The sequence below is a fragment of the Haliotis asinina genome, chromosome 4 (genome assembly GCF_037392515.1).
Source record: "Haliotis asinina isolate JCU_RB_2024 chromosome 4, JCU_Hal_asi_v2, whole genome shotgun sequence".
Taxonomy (NCBI): Eukaryota; Metazoa; Mollusca; class Gastropoda; order Lepetellida; family Haliotidae; genus Haliotis; species Haliotis asinina.
Window position 1 is genome coordinate 1,098,291 of NC_090283.1, and position 21,407 is coordinate 1,119,697.

Consider the following 21,407-nt stretch of genomic DNA (forward strand, 5'->3'; position numbering starts at 1 on the left):
ATGCAAGAATATTTAAGTTCCTGATGTTCAAATCTATGATGAGTAGTATAAACACGAAAACTACTCATGACGAGGAGCACCTGATTCCCGTCCCGCTTGATTCCCGTCCCGCTTGATTCAACTTTGTAAGTCATGAGCTTCTGAACATTATTGTCTGTAGGTTCATCAATGAAGCATTTCCAGTGTAAGCAATACCATACATGGTGGAAGAGGTGGGTGATATTTTCGTGCGATGAGGCAGTGTGCAACAATAATTACAGGCCTATCAACGTAGAGCACCATTGAGCTCAGAACGTTACAGTCACCTGTCGGAGCTGCAGTTCCTATAGGTTAAACGTAGATGTGGTATAAATTATATTTCTTGGGATTTTCTACCGAGTGATTTCTAAACGTATCTGAAATCCAAAACAACCCAAGACAGACATACATGGCGCCACGGGATACAGTTTTATACGTTTATTAAATATCGGTTGCATCGAAATAGTTTAGATTATATAAAATTCTTAACATGTCTCAGACTGTCTGTTACTGAAGGAGTAGATAGTAAAGAGTTGCACAGACCCACAAGGGAGATAACCCCCGAACAATGAACCGCAGGACCTGTCTGTTACTGACAATCGCTTGTAACTATATTTTGACGTGTAATTGAATTCTGTTGGTAACTGGAAGTGCAATTCAATTAACTGGTGTCATGTAATCATACACGCTGGTTTCTGGGAAGACGAGGTCACGTGGTACACAAACATTCTCCATCTGCCTTCTGGAAGGCGGTTTGAATGTTGTACTAACTGTATGGCACCTTTACAACTGTGTGTACTTACGCTTGTGTGTGTGCTTGTATGTGTGCTTATGTGTGTGCTGGTACGAACTTTCGTGGCTATGCGCTTGTTCTTTTAGTCGTGTATTCACGTGTAATTGTACATGTGTGTGTGCGCTTTGCTTGCAATTTTTATGCTCCTGTGCTCGTGCATTAAAGTGTATATGTGTGCGTGTGCTTCTGCATTTTGAGATACAGTGACCTCTGTGGTATTGTTGTAATATTTCTAAAAGCGACGTACAACGTTTAACTAAACTCACTCACTCAGTGAGATACGTTGCTACATGGCTAAAGACGTCACACATGGAGCCGACCAGCGAAGAGGTCGTGTACGTGGATGAAGGAGATGTAGCCTGTACTTGGAGTGAGGGGTGGACTGAAGAGGGTAGCAAATGCGTCAGTGTAGGCGTAACACTATTCACAGCAGGCCCTGTTACTCTCTCACTCACCTGTAAATCCGGGGTGACAGTGACACTTGTAAGTGTTGCCCAGGTCCACGCATGCGCTCTGGTTGAAGCAGGGATTCTTCCTGCACAGTTCGATCTGTAACAAAAGGCGGAAGTTGACAATGCGTAAGGGAAAACGATAAGCGGATGTTGACAATAAGACTTTTGGCGAAAGATGACAAAACCTTAGGGAAGACATCAAGCGGAAGTTCACAAAACATCCGGGATGAAGTCAAGCGGAAGACAAAACGCTCTGCATTTAGTGGCCTGGAAGAAGCTTACAAGGTAGGATGAAGCAATATGGTTGTGAACCAGTGTGTTGCATGTCCAAATGACAACTCCATTAATGACCGGCCCAAAATAGAACGCCATGCCTTGAAATCTAATTTACCTTTGATTTGATGTAATATTAATACCGAGATGGTCGTCTTGTATTTCCTAAAGATGTAATTAAACTGCTCGCGGGCAACAAAGGCAGACAGACGTTTTAAAAGAAGATGAAATAACCGTCTATCTGCGTATGTGCGTATTCTAAAACACAAATCATCAGCACCCAGCATGTGTTTGCAGGCGCCCTAATCCACATGAATTATTTGAAAACAACACGGCAGCACAAGATAATCACTAAATGTATCTTTTTTTTGACAGCGAGTCAGTTTCTTTACTAACATAAACCTACTAATCTGATATGAACTCCTCCCTCCCAATACCCAGGCATACTGCAGGAAGAATCTTGCTTGATAATATGCTTAGTGTATGCGACTTTCTACATATCAGGGCGGTCACGTTTATTCAAAACCGTACTCCCTTCAACTATCTGCTGTATACATAACACACACTCGGAATCTATGTGAGGAAAATATTAAGCACTAAACAGGGAATTTCGTCACTCACCAATTTCAAAGTTGTAGTCAACTGCGTTTACCCTGGTTTCACGGATTTGAAGACATCTACACTGATCCAGGTTTCGGATGTGTGAAGTCATCTACATGGACCATTGTTTCAAACAAATGAAGACACCTACATGGACCATGATTTCACAGATGTAAAGTCATCTACTTGGACCATGATTTCACAGATGTAAAGTCATCTTCATGGACCATGATTTCATAGATGTAAAGTCATCTACTTGGACCCTGGTTCGCATATGTGATTAGATCAATACTGACCTTGGTTTCACAGATGTGACGACACCAATACTGACCTTGGTTTCACAGATGTGACCACTATATCCAGTCGGACAGTGACATTTGTAGCTGTCGATAAGGCTTGCGCATGCGCCGTTGTGGAGGCATGGGTTGTGGAGGCACTCGTCATACTTCTTCTCACAGTCAGCGCCATGATACCCTGGACAGGGGAGGATGAATTACAAGATATTTGTTATACATTCGCTTTCGGAATATATGCACAGCTAACATACCGTTTTCTCAAAGTTGTGGGTAACGTCACGATGCAAGTTAGTCACAACGGTAGCACAAGGCCATTTGTAACGTTACGTCACAACGGTAGTACAAGGCCATTTGTAACGCTACGTCACAGGGTGATAACAAGGTTGTAAATTTAAACTGAGAAAGTGCTATGCTTTGGGCTTCTCTCAACGTTATAACGTTTCTTTCAGTCTAGCGACACTTTAGGGTTCCTACATGATTCAGCTATAGTGTCAGTATCTGTGTCCGTCTATATCTGTCTGTCCGAGTGTCAGTATCTGTGTCCGTCTATATCTGTCTGTCCGAGTGTCTCTATCTGTCAGCATGCACGCCTGCCTCTGTCCGTCTATATCTGTCTGTTCGAGTGTCAGTATCTGTACCCGTCTAAATCTGTCTGTCCGAGTGTCAGTATCTGTACCCGTCTATATCTGTCTGTCCCGATGTCTGCATCTGTCTGCATGTCTGTCTGGCTGTACCCCTCTAAATCTGTCGGGCTTAGTGTCTGTATCTGTCTGCACGTCTGTCTCTCTGTGCTCGTCTGTATCTGTCTGTCCGAGTGTCTGTATCTGTCTGCATGTCTGTCTCTCTGTATCCGTCTATATCTGCCTGTCCGAGTGTTTGCATCTGTCTGCATGTCTGTCTCTCTGTATCTGTCTATAACTGTTTGTCCGAGTGTCTGCATCTGTCTGCATGTCTGTCTCTCTGTATCCGTCTATATCTGTCTGTCCGGATGTCTGCATCTGTGTACATGTCTGTCTCTCTGTATCCGTCCTATCTGTCTGTCCGAGTATCTGCATCTGTCTGCATGTCTGTGTGGCTGTACCCCTCCATATCTGCCTATCCGAGTGTCTGTATCTGTCTGCATGTCTGTCTGTCTGTATTCGTCTACATCTGCCTGTCCGAGTGTCTGTCTCTGTGTGCATGTCTGTCTGTCTGTACCCTCTATATCCGTCTGTCCGAGTATCTGTATCTGTCTGCATGTCTGTCTCTCTGTATCCGTCTATATCCGTCTGTCCGAGTGTCTGTATCGGTCTGCATGTCTGTCTCTCTGAACCCGTCTATATCTGTTTGTCCGAGTGTCTGTATCTGCCTACATGAATTCCTATCTCTCCGTACCCGTCTATATCTGTCTGTCCGAGTGTCGGTATCTCTCTACATGTCTGTCTCTCTGTACCCGTCTATATCTGCCTGTCCGAGTGTCAGTATCTCTCTGCATGTCTGTCTCTCTGTATCCGTCTATATCTGCCTGTCCGAGTGTCTGCATCTGTCTGCATGTCTGTCTGTCTGTATCCGCCTATATCTGTCTGTCCGGATGTCTTTGAGCTCACCTGGGACACAGTAACACTCATATCCCGCGATTCGATCCACGCACATGCCGCCATGTTTGCAGGGTTTGTCCGCGCACTCGTTGATGTCCACTTCGCAGTGGGAGCCCGTGTAACCATGGAGGCAGGAGCACGTGAAGTGCGTGGCGTTCCCAATACACGTACCGTTGTTTTTGCAAAGGTCAAGGTCACAAAGGTCGTCAACCCTTTCCTCACAAAGATCCCCCCGATAACCTGTCGCAACAACACCAACAACACATGAAACACCATAATTTTTTCACACAAATCTTGTTTCTGGAAATTCTCATGTAATCAATATTTGTTGCAACCAAAGCCACCTATACCTTGCGACATACATAATCATATTTCAATTTAAGTACAACGGCACGCCGACGCTCCTACAGAACTGACTCTGCTTTCACTAGAGGTTTCTTATGATTTGGTGCTTAATGCACCACACTGTTACTCTGTCTCCAGGGCCTTGGCTGTTGATAAGCTGGAACTCTGTTGGAATGTGTTCAGAGAAAAACACAACATGTTTAATGGAGTACAGGGGGGGAAGGGATCCAATGACACACAATCAGATATTACACACTGGTGATATTGACAACCAATACGATTGAGAATCATCATTATCGCTTACATTAAACACTTCACCACACGACCACGCGTGTGACACCCTCCCTGTCACCTAACAAACTTCTGGAGAGATGGTGGCATATAAACATACAGGAAACTCAGACAAAACATGTTTCCAGGGCAAGAAACATGTGGCTGATATGTGGAGCAACATCTCATGCCGTTGCGAGACGGGACAGACCAGACCGTCGCCACGCCGAATAGACGGCGTGGACCAGACAGATAGTTGACAGTGACATACCAAGTCTGCAGTTACACCGACATACCGAGTCTGCAGCTACACCGACATACTGAGTCTGCAGTTACACCGACACACCGAGTCTGCTGCTAGACCGACACACCGAGTCTGCAGCTACACCGACATACTGAGTCTGCAGCTACACCGACACACCGAGTCTGCTGCTAGACCGACACACCGCGTCTGCAGTTACACCGACATACTGCGTCTGCAGTTACACCGACATACCGAGTCTGCAGCTACACCGACATACCGAGTCTGCAGCTACACCGACATACCGAGTGTGCAGTTACACCGACACACCGAGTCTGCAGCTACACCGACATACTGAGTCTGCTGCTAGACCGACACACCGAGTCTGCAGTTACACCGACATACTGCGTCTGCAGTTACACCGACATACCGAGTCTGCAGCTACACCGACATATCGAGTCTGCAGTTACACCGACATACCGAGTCTGGAGCTACACCGACATACCGAGTCTGCAGTTACACCGACATACCGAGTCTGCAGCTACACCGACATACCGAGTCTGCAGCTACACCGACATACCGAGTGTGCAGTTACACCGACATACCGAGTCTGCAGTTACACCGACATACTGAGTCTGCTGCTAGACCGACACACCGAGTCTGCAGTTACACCGACATACTGCGTCTGCAGTTACACCGACATACCGAGTCTGCAGCTACACCGACATATCGAGTCTGCAGTTACACCGACATACCGAGTCTGGAGCTACACCGACATACCGAGTCTGCAGTTACACCGACATACCGAGTCTGCAGCTACACCGACATACCGAGTCTGCAGCTACACCGACATGCCAAATCTGAAGTTGCACCGAGATACCAAGTCCGTAGTTACATCAACATACCGAGTCTACAGCTACACCGACATACCAAATCTGAAGCTACACCGACATGCAGCTACACCGACATACCAAGTCTGAAGCTGCACCGAGATACCACGTCTGCAGCTACACCGACATACCAAATCTGCAGCTACACCAACATACCGAGTCTGCAGCTACACCAACATACCAAGTCTGAAGCTGCACCGAGATACCGAGTCTGCAGCTACACCGACATACCGAGTCTGCAGCTACACCAACATACCGAGTCTGCAGTTACCCTGAGATACCGAGTCTGCAGTTACACCGACATACCGAGTCTGCATCTACACCGACATACCGAGTCTGCAGCTACACCGACATACCAAATCTGAAGCTGCACCGAGATACCAAGTCTGCAGTTACATCAACATACCGAGTCTGCAGCTACACTGGAATCCCTGCCCGTCGTTGTTCTTGTGCTGACACTGACCACCGCCATAGCAGGGATCACTCAGGCAGGAGTCGTGCTCGCCACAGTAGTCTCCCGTGAAGTTTCCACAGCAGGAGCAGGTGAAGTTCGCCTGAAATAAAACCATTCTAGTGACGTTACCCTATTTTTGTTGCTGGTAACTGTCTGCTCTAGAGTAGCCTCAGGTATTTAAAGTTGTGCAGAGTTTCAGACGGAAAGGACTCGAACCCATTGGCTTGAGATTTTTATGATTCCGCCATTGCAGAAGTCACGTGGTACTCGTTCTATAAATAGACAGACATACACACAGATAGCTATATAGAAATATATACAGATAGTTAGATGAGAGTTACCTCTGGGTCATGAAATTTGACTGTACTTATTAACTTGTGGAGAGGCTCATGCTAACCTATCGGGTCAATAGTTATTTGGTAAGATGGAAGACTACATCATCGGGATGACGGTTGTGGGTGATCTGGTAATTTTGCGTCTAAGTCGCACAGCTTACGATGGTCTGGTAAATCTGCAACTACCTCACGGTCTGATCAAATGATGGCTGGTTGTCCAGACATATACACAGAACCGATCATAGTGTGTTGGTTGTCCAGACAGACCTGCATACAGCCCTGATGACAAGGTGTTGGTTGTCAATGCAAACTTATACATAGTCCTGATCACAGTGCTGGTTGTCCAAACTACATCTCTTGCCCAGAACACAACCAACCGCTCGCCGCTCCAACCCACCCCAAACTAAAATCAGTGTTTGCTAAGGACGCTAATCTGACTGTGGATCCCCGAAAGGTGAATAGATCACTGTCAATGTGGACTAATGTGCATGGATGTCATCCTAGATCAGCGAGTATATTTCTGACTGAATCGTTATTGGAAGGTAAATGTCTACAGACTCGGGACCACAGACGGCGCATTCCGAATATTGCCGCAGCTCAACATCTAATTACTAGTTGCAATTTTGTGTGAATCACTGTTGGTCTGTCTAGTCGGCGTGGGCTGACTGAATGTAATAAGAGCGCACTTGTAAGGATGGAGGGAAAACTTGCAGGTGCGTGGACGACAATTACCGAGGTCCTGACGGGGATATTGGAAGCAACAGGTATCATAGCACTGTTTGTCGAAGAGATCATTAATTAATGTTGCATGACTTTTTGTGTGTAGACGTCTCCTCTTGCATCGTAGAAACCACGACTACACAACAACATTAGTCGCACTACGACATTGCAGCCTACGTCGACACACAAACTTCATCGTCAACAGTACATGGGCGTATACGGAGTCTGACTGAGTTCTACATTGCCAGAGGCACATGAAGCGGTGTGTGGAGTTATGAGTGTATTGGTTGGCCCCATTCAGTAACGTGCCATTACACAACAGTGGTAAACAATCTGCTCCATACTAAACAATAGACAGACCAGACAATCGTGTGGTTTCTCTCAGCAACAACAAGCTGCGCCGTACAGGCCGTCTGACAAGTCTGACCACAGGCTGCATAGTGTCGCCTCTAACCATTAGTTAACAAGAGTGTCAAAATGTGTCCAGGTGTGTCCAGGTGTGTCCCCCTGTGTTGTCCTTGAGTCAAGACAAGTCTCATTTCACGAGACCTGAGGGTAATGACGTCGTACTGGTCTATTTGGATCAGCTTCGAACAATCATCGTATTTCTGGCACTTCAACGTTAGGTATATTTCACAGCAGAAGTACAAGTAGACGTCTGTGTGACTATCTTACAGTGATGCTGGACACACGCGATGGACACAGGTAGTCGCGAGTACAGACTCACATGGAGGTGTAAATCAGAGGGTTCTGTCAAGCAACTTGTCCGTGATCTGCCCGGACATCTGGGTCCCAACATTCCCTGAGCACCGGAAGTAACACCAATACCTTACATCCGACATATACCAAGCAGGAGGTTTCTGAGAAGGCTTCTGGTATATTCGGCAGTACCTTTCATTAGTCACGTAGATAAGAAGAGTGAGTGACTTTGGTTTTACGCCGCTTGTAGCAATATTGATTATACCAGCAGTCACCAGGGGACACCAGAAATGGGCTCTACACATTGTGGGGAATCGAACCTAGGTCTTCGGCGTGACGAGCGAACACTTTAAATATTAGGCTCCCTCACAAGCCCACATAAGAAAAGAAAACTGAGATAAACGTCACAGTTGCTAATTAAAGTCCCAGGAATTGATAATTTTAACCACTACTGACTGTTACTCGGTATTCACCTGGTTGCGTTTACGAGTTTCTTTTGAACAGTTTTCTACACTCAACTTTGCACTCTTCATTGGTTTTAATTGTTTACAGGAACGGAAAGCTGCCAGTAAGTGTGGCGATGCGTTGGCAAGATACTCGAACCTACGTATGCATGTTGGAACATCACCACGTGTACCTGCCCAGGTGGCGCTTCATTCGTCGTCGTTAGTCAGCACCTCTTTAATCTGTACCACTCGCTTTTACGAGAGTGTGTGCTGTCACTTGACGGTGTACGTCCAGACGCTTCACGGCAGTCTCAGAGTATCTGAGTCTGGACCAAGCAATTCAGCACTTGACATCCTGAGGCGGTCCACGCAAGTGAGGATGCTGCCGTGCCGTGCCGTCCACGAAGTTAGTGACACTGACCACCCCGTCCATTACGTCCAGCAAGGATGCCTGGGGTCGACTCAATACGTTGGAGACTCTGTACATGTATTCACAACACCTGACGATGACATGTTGAGAAGTACGGGCCTCCAGGGATATACGGAATGAAGTAGCAATGTGTGAGCGCACGTGTGTGTGCGTGTACGTGTACGTGTTTGTGCTTGTATGAGCCTGTTTCGATACCTGTGATATAGAGCCAGCCCGCTGATACACAATGTCTGAGTTTATCATCGATTTTCCTCTCACACAGATCACAAACTTTGAACCGACATTTTGCTTCCTACCACTGAAGTAGAGTAACCAACCGTTCTCCAAGAGGACGTTCCCTTCCATTCAACCCCTCCTCATCTCCCATCTCCCCTTGGAATGCATGAATGAATGAATGAATGAATGAATGAATGAATAATACTTAGTTAGTGGATAGATAACACCCAACATAAACCCACATAGGTTTGCTTGCAATCACGAGGCTTTTACAAATGGCGTATTATTGCCAGCGCTGAGAATTACGTTCACCACAGTGGTTTGCAACACGGGTTACTGACACGAAGGTATACATTATCACTGACGGGTGCCGACACAATATATAAAGAGGCGTACCATACAAAGTTAGGGCACTTCAAAGAATGGTCGCTGCATATATCCCAATAACCGCATTTACCTATAACATGAGGCAGGGATCACAAACATAGGAGCAGCGCTTTGGGAGCTGTTTTCATCTGTAGCTCGACTGCTAGCCAAAACCATTGCTCAGTTTGAACTGCTAACATGTCGATTTTCTTGTTTATTTTATCCTGTACACAAACGCATAAAAACACGATGATGACACCTGTCTGCTCGCTAATTGCTGCACTTTCCGAGACACTTACACTAGCATAAAGTGCTAATGTACATGTATTCATCGCAGAGAGACCATTGTCCCCTTGACGACCTTGGTCGTGACCTATCCCGCACTGAGAAGATCTAGCAATCCTCCTGACTATGAATGAAATATGCCCCAGAAGCAATTTTGGCTCGGAATAATATGGAAACATCACAATTTTACGATACCCTAGATCCCAATTTACTGCTCCGAGTTTGGGGATTCGATATTGTATATTTCATATTGTCGGTAAATCTACTGGCTTTAAATACTGGTAAAACTGGCAAAAAGGCAAGCATTATTAGATTCGATCTGAAACGAACTTATAGAGTTCACCTCGTCACTCCCCTTTCCTTTCGTTATATCGTAGTGTTGAGACCCGTCAGCGCGGGTATATATTCCTTTATGTCAGTTTGATTTTGAGGTACAAGCTCAAGAGACATTTAATTTGCAGTCAATAGAGAACATCCGCTGTCGGTATTGTAGTTACATAACAAAGACACTGATACATACCTCCCCTTTCCTTGTGGTACAGATGCCTTGACCTTCACAGGATGGGCCGTCTCCATGGTGGCAGTTATTGTCCTTCACAGTCACGTTCAAACGAAGACCGAACTCGCAGCGGATGAGTGGGTCATCGTCCATGTCAACTGCAACAACATTAGGTAGTAGACTGTCGATATATATCTGACAGTTTCTTACGTGACACGTTATGATCTGATGCACACACCGCGGTTTAATCCATTAACATACTTCATGGCGCATACATCCCACCATAGACTCATTGAACAGTGTTACCAGCTACACTGACATGCATCGTTCATCGTTATGACATCAGTGGTGAATCCCTATATATTACCTGCCCAGTTGCATGTCAGAAACATCGTGGTTTTCACTCCCCACTGTGATGAAAATGTAAGTTTCAGTTAGGTCGGACACTTGAGTCGGTAACAACTGTAAACGCTATGTTTGTTGATGTTACAGCTACAGCTACAGCTACAGCTACAGCTACTGCTACAGCTACTGCTACTGCTACAGCTACTGCTACTGCTGGTACTGTTACTGCAACTGCTGCTACCACTACTATCATTTCAGTGTGTGTATTTCATAAAGATGATCTGAGGGAGCAGGTGCTATTACATCAAGGCTGAAGGAATTTGAGGACATGTTTTATCTGTTGGCATCTTCGACAGTCTCAAATATCTCCCTCTGTTCTGAAAGATTACTCCTTCACCCTACATGTCTATATATCTGTATAGTTGGAAGATGGGTATTTATCTGAATCACTTGGGGCAGTGTTGGGCGGTCTTACCGATAAAATAATGAACTCCTACAGGAAGGAACTCTGCTGGAATTGCAAATGTCTGATTGCTCTCCTCTTGAAGCACGGGCAGCCCATGGCTTTTGTTGCACGTGCGGAACCCAGCCTCGTCCACTTTGAAAGGTAGAATCGGGAAATTGAGACCGTCGTACTGACTCGGGGCAAATCTGGAAACAATGGAAATTGTGTTATACATAATGGATGTTCGTGAGATAGTTTTCTTGGAATTATATAAGATAACAAGTCGTGATGATGTGGAGGTGGTGATGGTGGGTAGTCGGGACGTGCCTCCAAGGAACACCGGAAGTGGGCACTCACATACACCGAGTGGCGATTACTTAATGTTCTATATATAGACCATCCCCTTCCGGGTTATGATTCTTTACAAACAGGAAAATTCATTTAATTCCCTTCTGATCCTGCTTCCGCCACATATTCCCCTCTGCCGTCTGTCTGATCACGTGACTTCACCTACAGTTTCAGCCCCAGACACTGCGCGGGCACACACCAGTGTGTATGCGTTCTGACTACTGTCGCAGAAGAGTAAGACAGTTGTTGTAAGTACGTTATATCTAGAACATCTGCCTGGACGTCGCCCAAAATCTGTTTCCCACTCGGATTAGGTGTCCATTTGCTGATAGTGCATATGGCTAAAGTTACGTATCGCTGACTTTACATGTCCCGACTAAAACTGCCACAAATCTCAGTCTTCAACTTTTACAATGGTGGCTGTTCTTAAAAAAACGTTTGAGGTGTATATATTCTCTCCATTGATCACATCATTTTAGCGTTGTCGTAGGTCGCTGCTGAAGGTCGCAGGTTGTAGCTGAAGGTCTATAGGTCTCAGTGTTTCCCTGAGTCGCTAATTGAAACACAACATCCGACGAAGATGCAATCCAACTGTCTCAGTAACATTGTCTCGGTGGTCGTCTGTCAGTTTCACTGTACTTCAGCTGTCCGTCGAGTGGATAATGTCCGGAGCTGTATTCCAGCCAAACGGTCACACAATGTAGAAGACGTCCTCTCTCCTCAACAGTGGTGCTCCACCGCTTCTCCAACTCTCTCTCTAGTCCCACTGACAGTTCTTCTGCAACCTGACATTAATTACAATCTAAACAGGCAATCACTTCCAGCACTAGCAAACATGTGATTGACAATATTTGTTTAACCTGACACTGATGCCGAGTTACGAAGCCGGAAGTGCGGCACACCGATCACACACGACGTACTGACGTCAGCGGTAATGACGGAGCAAACTACCTTACGTTCGGGACAGAAAGGAGACTGCACTGATGACGTCACTGAATTATAAAGAAACACATATGGTTAAAGGGGAGAAGGGGAGCGAGATACTTGCTGACATGCTTGACACCTTGGCTCCTTCTTTCACAAGGTCAAGATTAGAATGAAACAAACTCAAATAATCATATATTCCTCATGGCTGAGAGGGGTATGTGAACGTGGTGTTTGTCCTGGATGTGTTCAAGTGGTTTGCCAGAGCCGTCTTGAAATAAAATTCCTTCTTTATCAAAATCGAAACTACTCCTGCCATGTCTCCCCACAGTTCGATGCCAAACCGGAATGTTTCCCCCAGCAAGTAATCCCTCCTCTCACCCCAACCCCCATCTCTCTTCTTTCAGCCTCTCCAGGTGCCCTCCTCTCCGATCCACCATTGCCTGGCATCAGTGTCTGACTCCCTAGGGTCGACGGACGCCGCTATAGAGAGGTAGGTAAGCAGAGGTTATGACTAACATCACTCAAACGTCTTGAGTAAATACTTGTCTGGAGGCACTGACTAAATGGCAATGTAAAAACCCATTTTCTGAACAGATCGATACCACCTACAGGCGAAATTTAGTTTGTGAATCAAATGAAATCGAAACACTCTGCTAGCGCACAGAGCACATCATTATAGTGAATTGCTGCGCTCAGTAGATCCATGCTTCATCATAATTGTTATTCATATTTCTGTTAGGAGAGAGCAGCCTCAGTGGAGGGTCGCAAGGTGTGTTGTAATGACTTCAAATGATGTAAAATGAGGCATGTCAGTTCAGCAATACACAAGGTGTACTTGCAACATTGCAGGGGAAGTACGGTCAGCAATACCCAGAGTGTACTAGCAACATTGTCCCGGGACAGTGAAAACAACGTGCACTTTAGGTTAAAAGCACGAAACTTACATATACACTGAACACACATATACACTGAATCATTTCGAATATTTTTGGATAATGATCCACCTCAGCAGAATCCACTAGTGGCAAAATATCCAAGATGGCAGCCGTGTGGACTAAAATGCAATCGATGCTCCATATATTAAAATTATCTTGTCATATTCCATATTTCATAAAGGATTAATTGGAACAATGATGTACTTATTCCCAAGATGGCCGCCAAATGTCTCAGTAATTGTTATACTGCTATTATCTGAAAGATGTAACCTTTATGTTGATGATATTAAATTAAATTTAATATCGTGAAAAAAAAAACATTTTACATAGCAACAGACGAATGTATATAGTTGTGCAGTCTTGTGTATGATCTGATGGAATCATAACGTAAGAAGCAGTGTTTCACAACTGCAAAGTTTCAGGGAACAACGCAGACACCTTTCAATACCTATTTGCAAGTAAACGATTCTGTTGTACTATAACCCATCACCATATCACAAGAAAAGTGTGCAATATTCTTTTGAAGAAATTTCCGCAATCAAAGAGAAATAATTTCTTTTCTAACAATCCGTACCTTACTTTGTTTAAGATATGGCCTAGAGTATAAGTACGATGCATCTTTCTACAATACCATGATTTATGATGAGTCACTAGAAACACTTTCCTTCACAACTGCACACAGCATTTGAGACTAGCTTTGTAATATTACCAAAGACCCGTGAAAGACTTCCTAAACGTGTAGTGTGTGAGTTAATAACACTGTTCCTGTGCCTGACTACCTTTGTCCACTAAGACAGCCATGTGTCTTTACACATGTGTACAGGACGTGACCGGGAGCACCTGACCCTGCTGTAATGCATGTTGTTTTAAGGATGTCTGTGTCTGTCTTGCACAGGGGTGTTGTCGGTCTTTTGTCTCACTGGCGTTCTAGTTCTGTCACATAAGAGAATGACAAACCGCTCCTGGAGCTGCAAAGTGTTGTGGGACATATCTGCTGGGGCATGTGCTAGTGACAGGAATACTTGGTGGCTTTAGGATATGTATATCCATTACAAGTATCCCAAGCAGGTTTCTTCAAGTTACATCGCAGTCGGTGAAGGCATGCAACACTGACAGTGTCGTTTATTTAGATGGAAAGCGGATAGGTGAAATGAGTATGTTAGTGCATTGAATGTTGCCTTTGAGTAAAAATCATTATTGCCCAGCCCTTGTAATCCCAGTTGTCCATTCATGTGTTCCAACCCCTCATGTTCATGATCAAGTATTGTTAACACCATATACATTTGGAGTAAAGGATCATTTTAAAGACGACCCATATTAATCCATTTTGGTAAAACGTACTGGGGACACATTGCTATAGATTAATGATCACTTCAAACAGTATTTGATGCTTTCCCTATTCAACAGTTGGGTCTTGCATTAATGAGGTATCCACCACAAGAATGCTCTCCAAGGTTCATCGGCTGGCACAAACAGCAGCCTTAACACAATACATTTTTAACAGCCATAGCTCTAACACAATAAACTTTGTGGAACATAATTCAGTGGATCAATACTGTAGTCGTCATATTGAGAACGTGTTAATTATTTTATAAATAACAAAAAAGTAATGCTTTAAATTCATTTTGGTTACAACAGCTAGAAGATTCAATAATACAGAATAAGGAATTTTTAAAATGCTAATTGGAATTGATATGCACAAAGAATACTGACATTGTGCACCATCCTTTGAACATTTTAAAGAAATCTGAGTTTGGAAGTCACGTTTTTTAACCGATAACACTGCATCAGAAGCTCCCATTAATTACTGTAGTGTGAAGGCCGTGGGACTCAGTGCCAGAAATAAAACCCTTGGAATCTAGCCTTACGCTTATGTATACCCAGAAGAAACGCAACAGCAGTGTGTATTCCACCAACATTAACACTTTGAGAGGTTAAACTTGTTCTATTTGACGCACGCAATGCGAAGTGCAGAGCAACACGGAGACCACTGAACAGGTGTAAACTCACCACAAGTGCTCTGTTATTGATTCTGTATTATTTATCTCAACACGGAAACAGTAAAATGTCCAGGACACATACTGGAATACCTAGTTACCACCTCTTGTTTGACTGCATTCATCAAAAGCATGTTGTTAGTGATTCAATTAGCAAATGAAACTAAACAAAACAAATTGGCAATCGTGTCATTTGTAGCACCGTAACCCGGAAACTGAATCCAAGGATCTGACAGGTGTCTTTTGGGGTACAGTAACCCGGAAACTGTACCCGAGGATCTGGTAGTGTCTCTAAGACTTATTGTAGGTCAGCTCCCCGTTATATCTCCACCATGACAGCGATAATAGTGTGTTTGACAGGGGTTTTCTGTAGGTTAACTCCTCGTTATATCTCCACCGTGACAGAGATAATGGTGTATTTTTGGAGGGACTTACTGTGGGTTAACACCCAGCTTTATCTGCACCGTGACAGAGATAATGGTGTATGTTTGGACGAGACCTACCGTAGGTGTACTCCCCGCTGTATCTCCACTGGGGAAAGCTGAGGTTCAATGAAGTCGTTGGGTTGATCTGTGTAGCCAAAGCAGGACTGGACGGTGTGGCACGTCAGCTGCAACAGAAATACAGGCCTCTTAGACCAGCACAGAACTCTTTCATCAGTACAGGGCTCTTACATCTATACACTCTTACATTGATAGAGGACTCTTAGACCAACACATGACTCCTTCATCAGTAAAATACTCTCCTTACTTACTGTGAAGCGATATTATACCATTTACAGTTTCAACTGACGATATGCTACCTGTAGGCATGGGTGTTACTGCACAACCAGTTGACATGTCCTCGTATCTAACCCTTATATAACGTGTTATTATACAACCAGTTGACATGTCCTCGTATCTAACCCTTATATAACGTGTTATTATACAACCAGTTGACATGTCCTCGTATCTAACCTATATATAACGTGTTATTATACACCCAGTTGACATGTCCTCGTATCTAACCCTTATATAACGTGTTATTATACAACCAGTTGACATGTCCTAGTATCTAACCTATATATAATGTGTTACTGTACAACCTGTGGACATGTCCTGGTATCTAACCTATATATAACGGGTTACTGTACAACCTGTTGACATGTCCTCGTATCTAACCCTTATATAACGTGTTATTATACAACCAGTTGACATGTCCTCGTATCTAACCCTTATATAACGTGTTATTATACAACCAGTTGACATGTCCTCGTATCTAACCTATATATAATGTGTTACTGTACAACCTGTGGACATGTCCTGGTATCTAACCTATATATAATGTGTTACTGTACAACCTGTGGACATGTCCTGGTATCTAACCCATACATAACGGGTTACTGTACAACCTGTTGACATGTCCTCGTATCTAACCCTTATATAACGTGTTATTATACAACCAGTTGACATGTCCTCGTATCTAACCCTTATATAACGTGTTATTATACAACCAGTTGACATGTCCTGGTATCTAACCTATATATAACGTGTTATTATACAACCTGTGGACATGTCCTGGTATCTAACCCATATATAACGTGTTACTGTACAACCTGTTGACATGTCCTGGTATCTAACCCATATATAACGTGTTACTGTTCTCATGTGTCATAATGTGCAACCGATACTTACTAATAAAAGCGTACAACTTGTAAACACAGGTGATAGTGTAGGTTGTAATGATGGTCAAATGGTTGTAATCTGAACCAGTCAGGGGATTGGTTCTTCCATTGCTAACAGAATCACGTCACTGCTCAATAAGCCAGGTGTGTGCCGAAACTCTTAAACATAAACCTGACAATTGGGTTCCGCTAATCAGATCAATCAGGCCTACCCAGCATTCGACCGCGAGACTTCCGGGCATAATTTACTTAACTTGTGGAAAGTGTCAATACCCGTCTAAACCAAGCGTCTCCTTCAACAATCTCGCTGAATCCCGCCTCTTGTCCCGAGGCTTGCTCCTCATGGCGGTGAGAAAAAAACCCACTGACAAAACCGTTCTATTAAACGCTGTGTGTTTACCGAACACTTGAGAGCCGACATTTGGCGTTGTAGGAGAAAATTGATCACGTTAAGAGTCGACGTGGCCTACTACATCATCATCATCGTCCTCTGCACCTGCTACATCATCATCATCGTCCGTTTCACCTGTCATATACACCCCGAGATGGGAACTCGGGCTGCTCCTAGACTCAAGCACTTCTTATATGACACACACAATTCAGGCTGGTTTTCTACTGGGCTCGGATGTCACCATAACGGTTCATGCGTCGTCGCTATTCCCGTGCAATGTTTGCACATCATGATGGTGGAAGGAATCTCTCTAACAACATAGAGTCATATGGTGGAGGGAATCTGTCTAACAACATAGAGTCAGATGGTGGGGGGAATCTCTCTAACAACATAGAGTCAGATGGTGGGGGGAATCTCTCTAACAACATAGAGTCAGATGGTGGAGGGAATCTCTCTAACAACATAGAGTCAGATGGTGGAAGGAATCTCTCTAACAACATAGCTTAAGATGGTGGAGGGAATCTCTCTCACAACATAGATTCAGATGGTGGAGTGAATCTCGCTAGCAACATAGAGTCAGATGGTGGAAGGAATCTCTCTAACAACATAGAGTCAGATGGTGGAAGGAATGTCTCTAACAGCATAGAGTCAGATGGTGGAGGGAATCTCTCTAACAACATAGAGTCAAATGGTGGAGGGAATCTCTCTAACAACATAGAGTCAGATGGTGGAGGGAAATCTCTCTAACGACATAGAGTCAGATGGTGGAAGGAATCTCTCTAACAACATAGAGTCAGATGGTGAGGGGAATCTCTCTAACAACATAGAGTCAGATGGTGGAAGGAATGTCTCTAACAACATAGAGTCAGATAGTGGAAGGAATGTCTCTAACAACATAGAGTCAGATGGTGGAAGGAATCTCTCTAACAACATAGAGTCAGATGGTGAGGGAATCTCTCTAACAACATAGAGTCAGATGGTGGAAGGGATCTCTCTAACAACATAGAGTCAGATGGTGGAAGGAATGTCTCTAACAGCATAGAGTCAGATGGTGGAAGGAATCTCTCTAACAACATAGAGTCAGATGGTGGAGGGAATCTCTCTAACAACATAGAGTCAGATGGTGGAAGGAATGTCTCTAACAACATAGACTCAGATGGTGGAGGGAATCTCTCTAACAACATAGAGTCAGATGGTGGAAGGAATGTCTCTAACAGCATAGAGTCAGATGGTGAGGGGAATCTCTCTAACAACATAGAGTCAGATGGTGGAAGGAATGTCTCTAACAGCATAGAGTCAGATGGTGGAAGGAATCTCTCTAACAACATAGAGTCAGATGGTGGAGGGAATCTCTCTAACAACATAGAGTCAGATGGTGGAAGGAATGTCTCTAACAGCATAGAGTCAGATGGTGGAAGGAATCTCTCTAACAACATAGACTCAGATGGTGGAGGGAATCTCTCTAACAACATAGAGTCAGATGGTGGAAGGAATCTCTCTAACAACATAGAGTCAGATGGTGGAGGGAATCTCTCTAACAACATAGAGTCAGATGGTGGAAGGAATGTCTCTAACAACATAGACTCAGATGGTGGAGGGAATCTCTCTAACAACATAGAGTCAGATGGTGGAAGGAATGTCTCTAACAGCATAGAGTCAGATGGTGGAAGGAATCTCTCTAACAACATAGAGTCAGATGGTGGAGGGAATCTCTCTAACAACATAGAGTCAGATGGTGGAAGGAATCTCTCTAACAACATAGAGTCAGATGGTGGAAGGAATGTCTCTAACAGCATAGAGTCAGATGGTGGAAGGAATCTCTCTAACAACATAGAGTCAGATGGTGGAGGGAATCTCTCTAACAACATAGAGTCAGATGGTGGAGGGAATCTCTCTAACAACATAGAGTCAGATGGTGAGGGGAATCTCTCTAACAACATAGAGTCAGATGGTGGGGGGAATCTCTCTAACAACATAGAATCAGATGGTGGAAGGAATCTCTCTAACAACATAGAGTCAGATGTTGGGGGGAATCTCTCTAACAACATAGAGTCAGATGGTGGAGGGAATCTCTCTAACAACATAGAGTCAGCTGGTGGAAGGAATCTCTCCAACAACATAGAGTCAGATGGTGGGGGGAATCTCTCTAACAACATAGAGTCAGCTGGTGGAAGGAATCTCTCTAACAACATAGAATCAGATGGTGGAAGGAATCTCTCTAACAACATAGAGTCAGATGTTGGGGGGAATCTCTCTAACAACATAGAGTCAGATGGTGGAGGGAATCTCTCTAACAACATAGAGTCAGCTGGTGGAAGGAATCTCTCTAACAACATAGAGTCAGATGGTGGGGGGAATCTCTCTAACAACATAGAATCAGATGGTGGAAGGAATCTCTCTAACAACATAGAGTCAGATGGTGGAGGGAATCTCTCTAACAACATAGAGTCAGATGGTGAAGGGAATGTCTCTAACAACATGGAGTCAGGTTGTGGAAGAAATCTCTCTAACAACATAGAGTCAGATGGTGAGGGGAATCTCTCTAACAACATAGAGTCAGATGGTGGGGGGAATCTCTCTAACAACATAGAATCAGATGGTGGAAGGAATCTCTCTAACAACATAGAGTCAGATGTTGGGGGGAATCTCTCTAACAACATAGAGTCAGATGGTGGAGGGAATCTCTCTAACAACATAGAGTCAGCTGGTGGAAGGAATCTCTCCAACAACATAGAGTCAGATGGTGGGGGGAATCTCTCTAACAACATAGAGTCAGCTGGTGGAAGGAATCTCTCTAACAACATAGAATCAGATGGTGGAAGGAATCTCTCTAACAACATAGAGTCAGATGTTGGGGGGGAATCTCTCTAACAACATAGAGTCAGATGGTGGAGGGAATCTCTCTAACAACATAGAGTCAGCTGGTGGAAGGAATCTCTCTAACAACATAGAGTCAGATGGTGGGGGGAATCTCTCTAACAACATAGAATCAGATGGTGGAAGGAATCTCTCTAACAACATAGAGTCAGATGGTGGAGGGAATCTCTCTAACAACATAGAGTCAGATGGTGAAGGGAATGTCTCTAACAACATGGAGTCAGGTTGTGGAAGAAATCTCTCTAACAACATAGAGTGAGATGGTGGAGGGAATCTTTTTAACAACATAGAGTCAGATGGTGGAGGGAATCTTTCTAACAACATAGAGTCAGATGGTGGGGGAATCTCTCTAACAACATAGAGTCAGATGGTGGAAGGAATGTCTCTAACAACATAGAGTCAGATGGTGGAGGGAATCTCTCTAACAACATAGAGTCAGATGGTGGAAGTAATAACGGACTACAATTACCCACCTGGTGGGAGTAAACACTCTCACAACATTGACGTACATGTTGAATGTAAACACTCTCACTACACTGACTCACATTGATGAAGTACACACTCACAACATTGATTCACATTATGGAAGTAATCACTTTCTAACCGCTCGTGCATGTTTCAAGTTTTAGTGCATATAGTTTCTCGGAAGTTGGAAACTGTACAATTTCAATGCAACCGTTAACCCCGCCGTGCCAAGTGTGTCGACCTGACTCCTCGACATATAAAGTCGAGTTGTTCAGCGCTCACTGTCGTTGTGGGATGAAAACATCAAACTAACGTGACGTGTGATTTGTGGCGAGAATTACCATTAACTTCAGAACAAGATGTAAAACACGCTCAACAACGGCGTGTAGACGTTTCTCGGGCTAACAGTAAATAGCTTGGTATTAGCTAATGGATTGTACCACATTCTGTCAGCGTCTTGGTGGAGGGTTTACGTAAAACAGTACATAAAGCCGAGTGTGCAACGCCGTGCTAATTGCTGCTTACATTCATCCACATCCTCCACTAATATTCCACTGTGCTGACAGTGCACAGTATTTAGGCTTGAACTGCAAGTTTATTCTCTGCATGCAGACTCAGTTTACGATGATAACCTTCATTATCTAGTTACATTATCTTCATAGCCCACACCTGAGTGTAACACTTGACACACACCAATGACTGTTACCCTGTGTACCTAGCCCACACCTGAGTGCAACACTTGAAACACCACTGAATGCGTGTACCTACCTAGGGGGCCTTACACCTGAGTGATACACTGTGTACTTAAC

The 21,407-nt window shown here is 44.2% G+C and overlaps 1 protein-coding gene across 1 annotated transcript in view; it reads right to left on the bottom strand.

Annotated features, from left to right (window-relative positions):
- LOC137280694 (delta and Notch-like epidermal growth factor-related receptor) overlaps window positions 1-21,407 on the bottom strand; it is a 118,758-nt gene that overhangs the window by 12,625 nt on the left and 84,726 nt on the right. The window contains exons 2-8 of the mRNA XM_067811910.1: window positions 15,706-15,812; window positions 11,026-11,201; window positions 10,227-10,363; window positions 6,162-6,309; window positions 4,019-4,249; window positions 2,468-2,610; window positions 1,267-1,360 (exon numbers count right to left, since the gene is read on the bottom strand). Of these exons, the coding sequence (XP_067668011.1) occupies window positions 1,267-1,360; window positions 2,468-2,610; window positions 4,019-4,249; window positions 6,162-6,309; window positions 10,227-10,363; window positions 11,026-11,201; window positions 15,706-15,812 (1,036 nt within the window). The remainder of the gene's footprint in view (window positions 1-1,266; window positions 1,361-2,467; window positions 2,611-4,018; window positions 4,250-6,161; window positions 6,310-10,226; window positions 10,364-11,025; window positions 11,202-15,705; window positions 15,813-21,407) is intronic.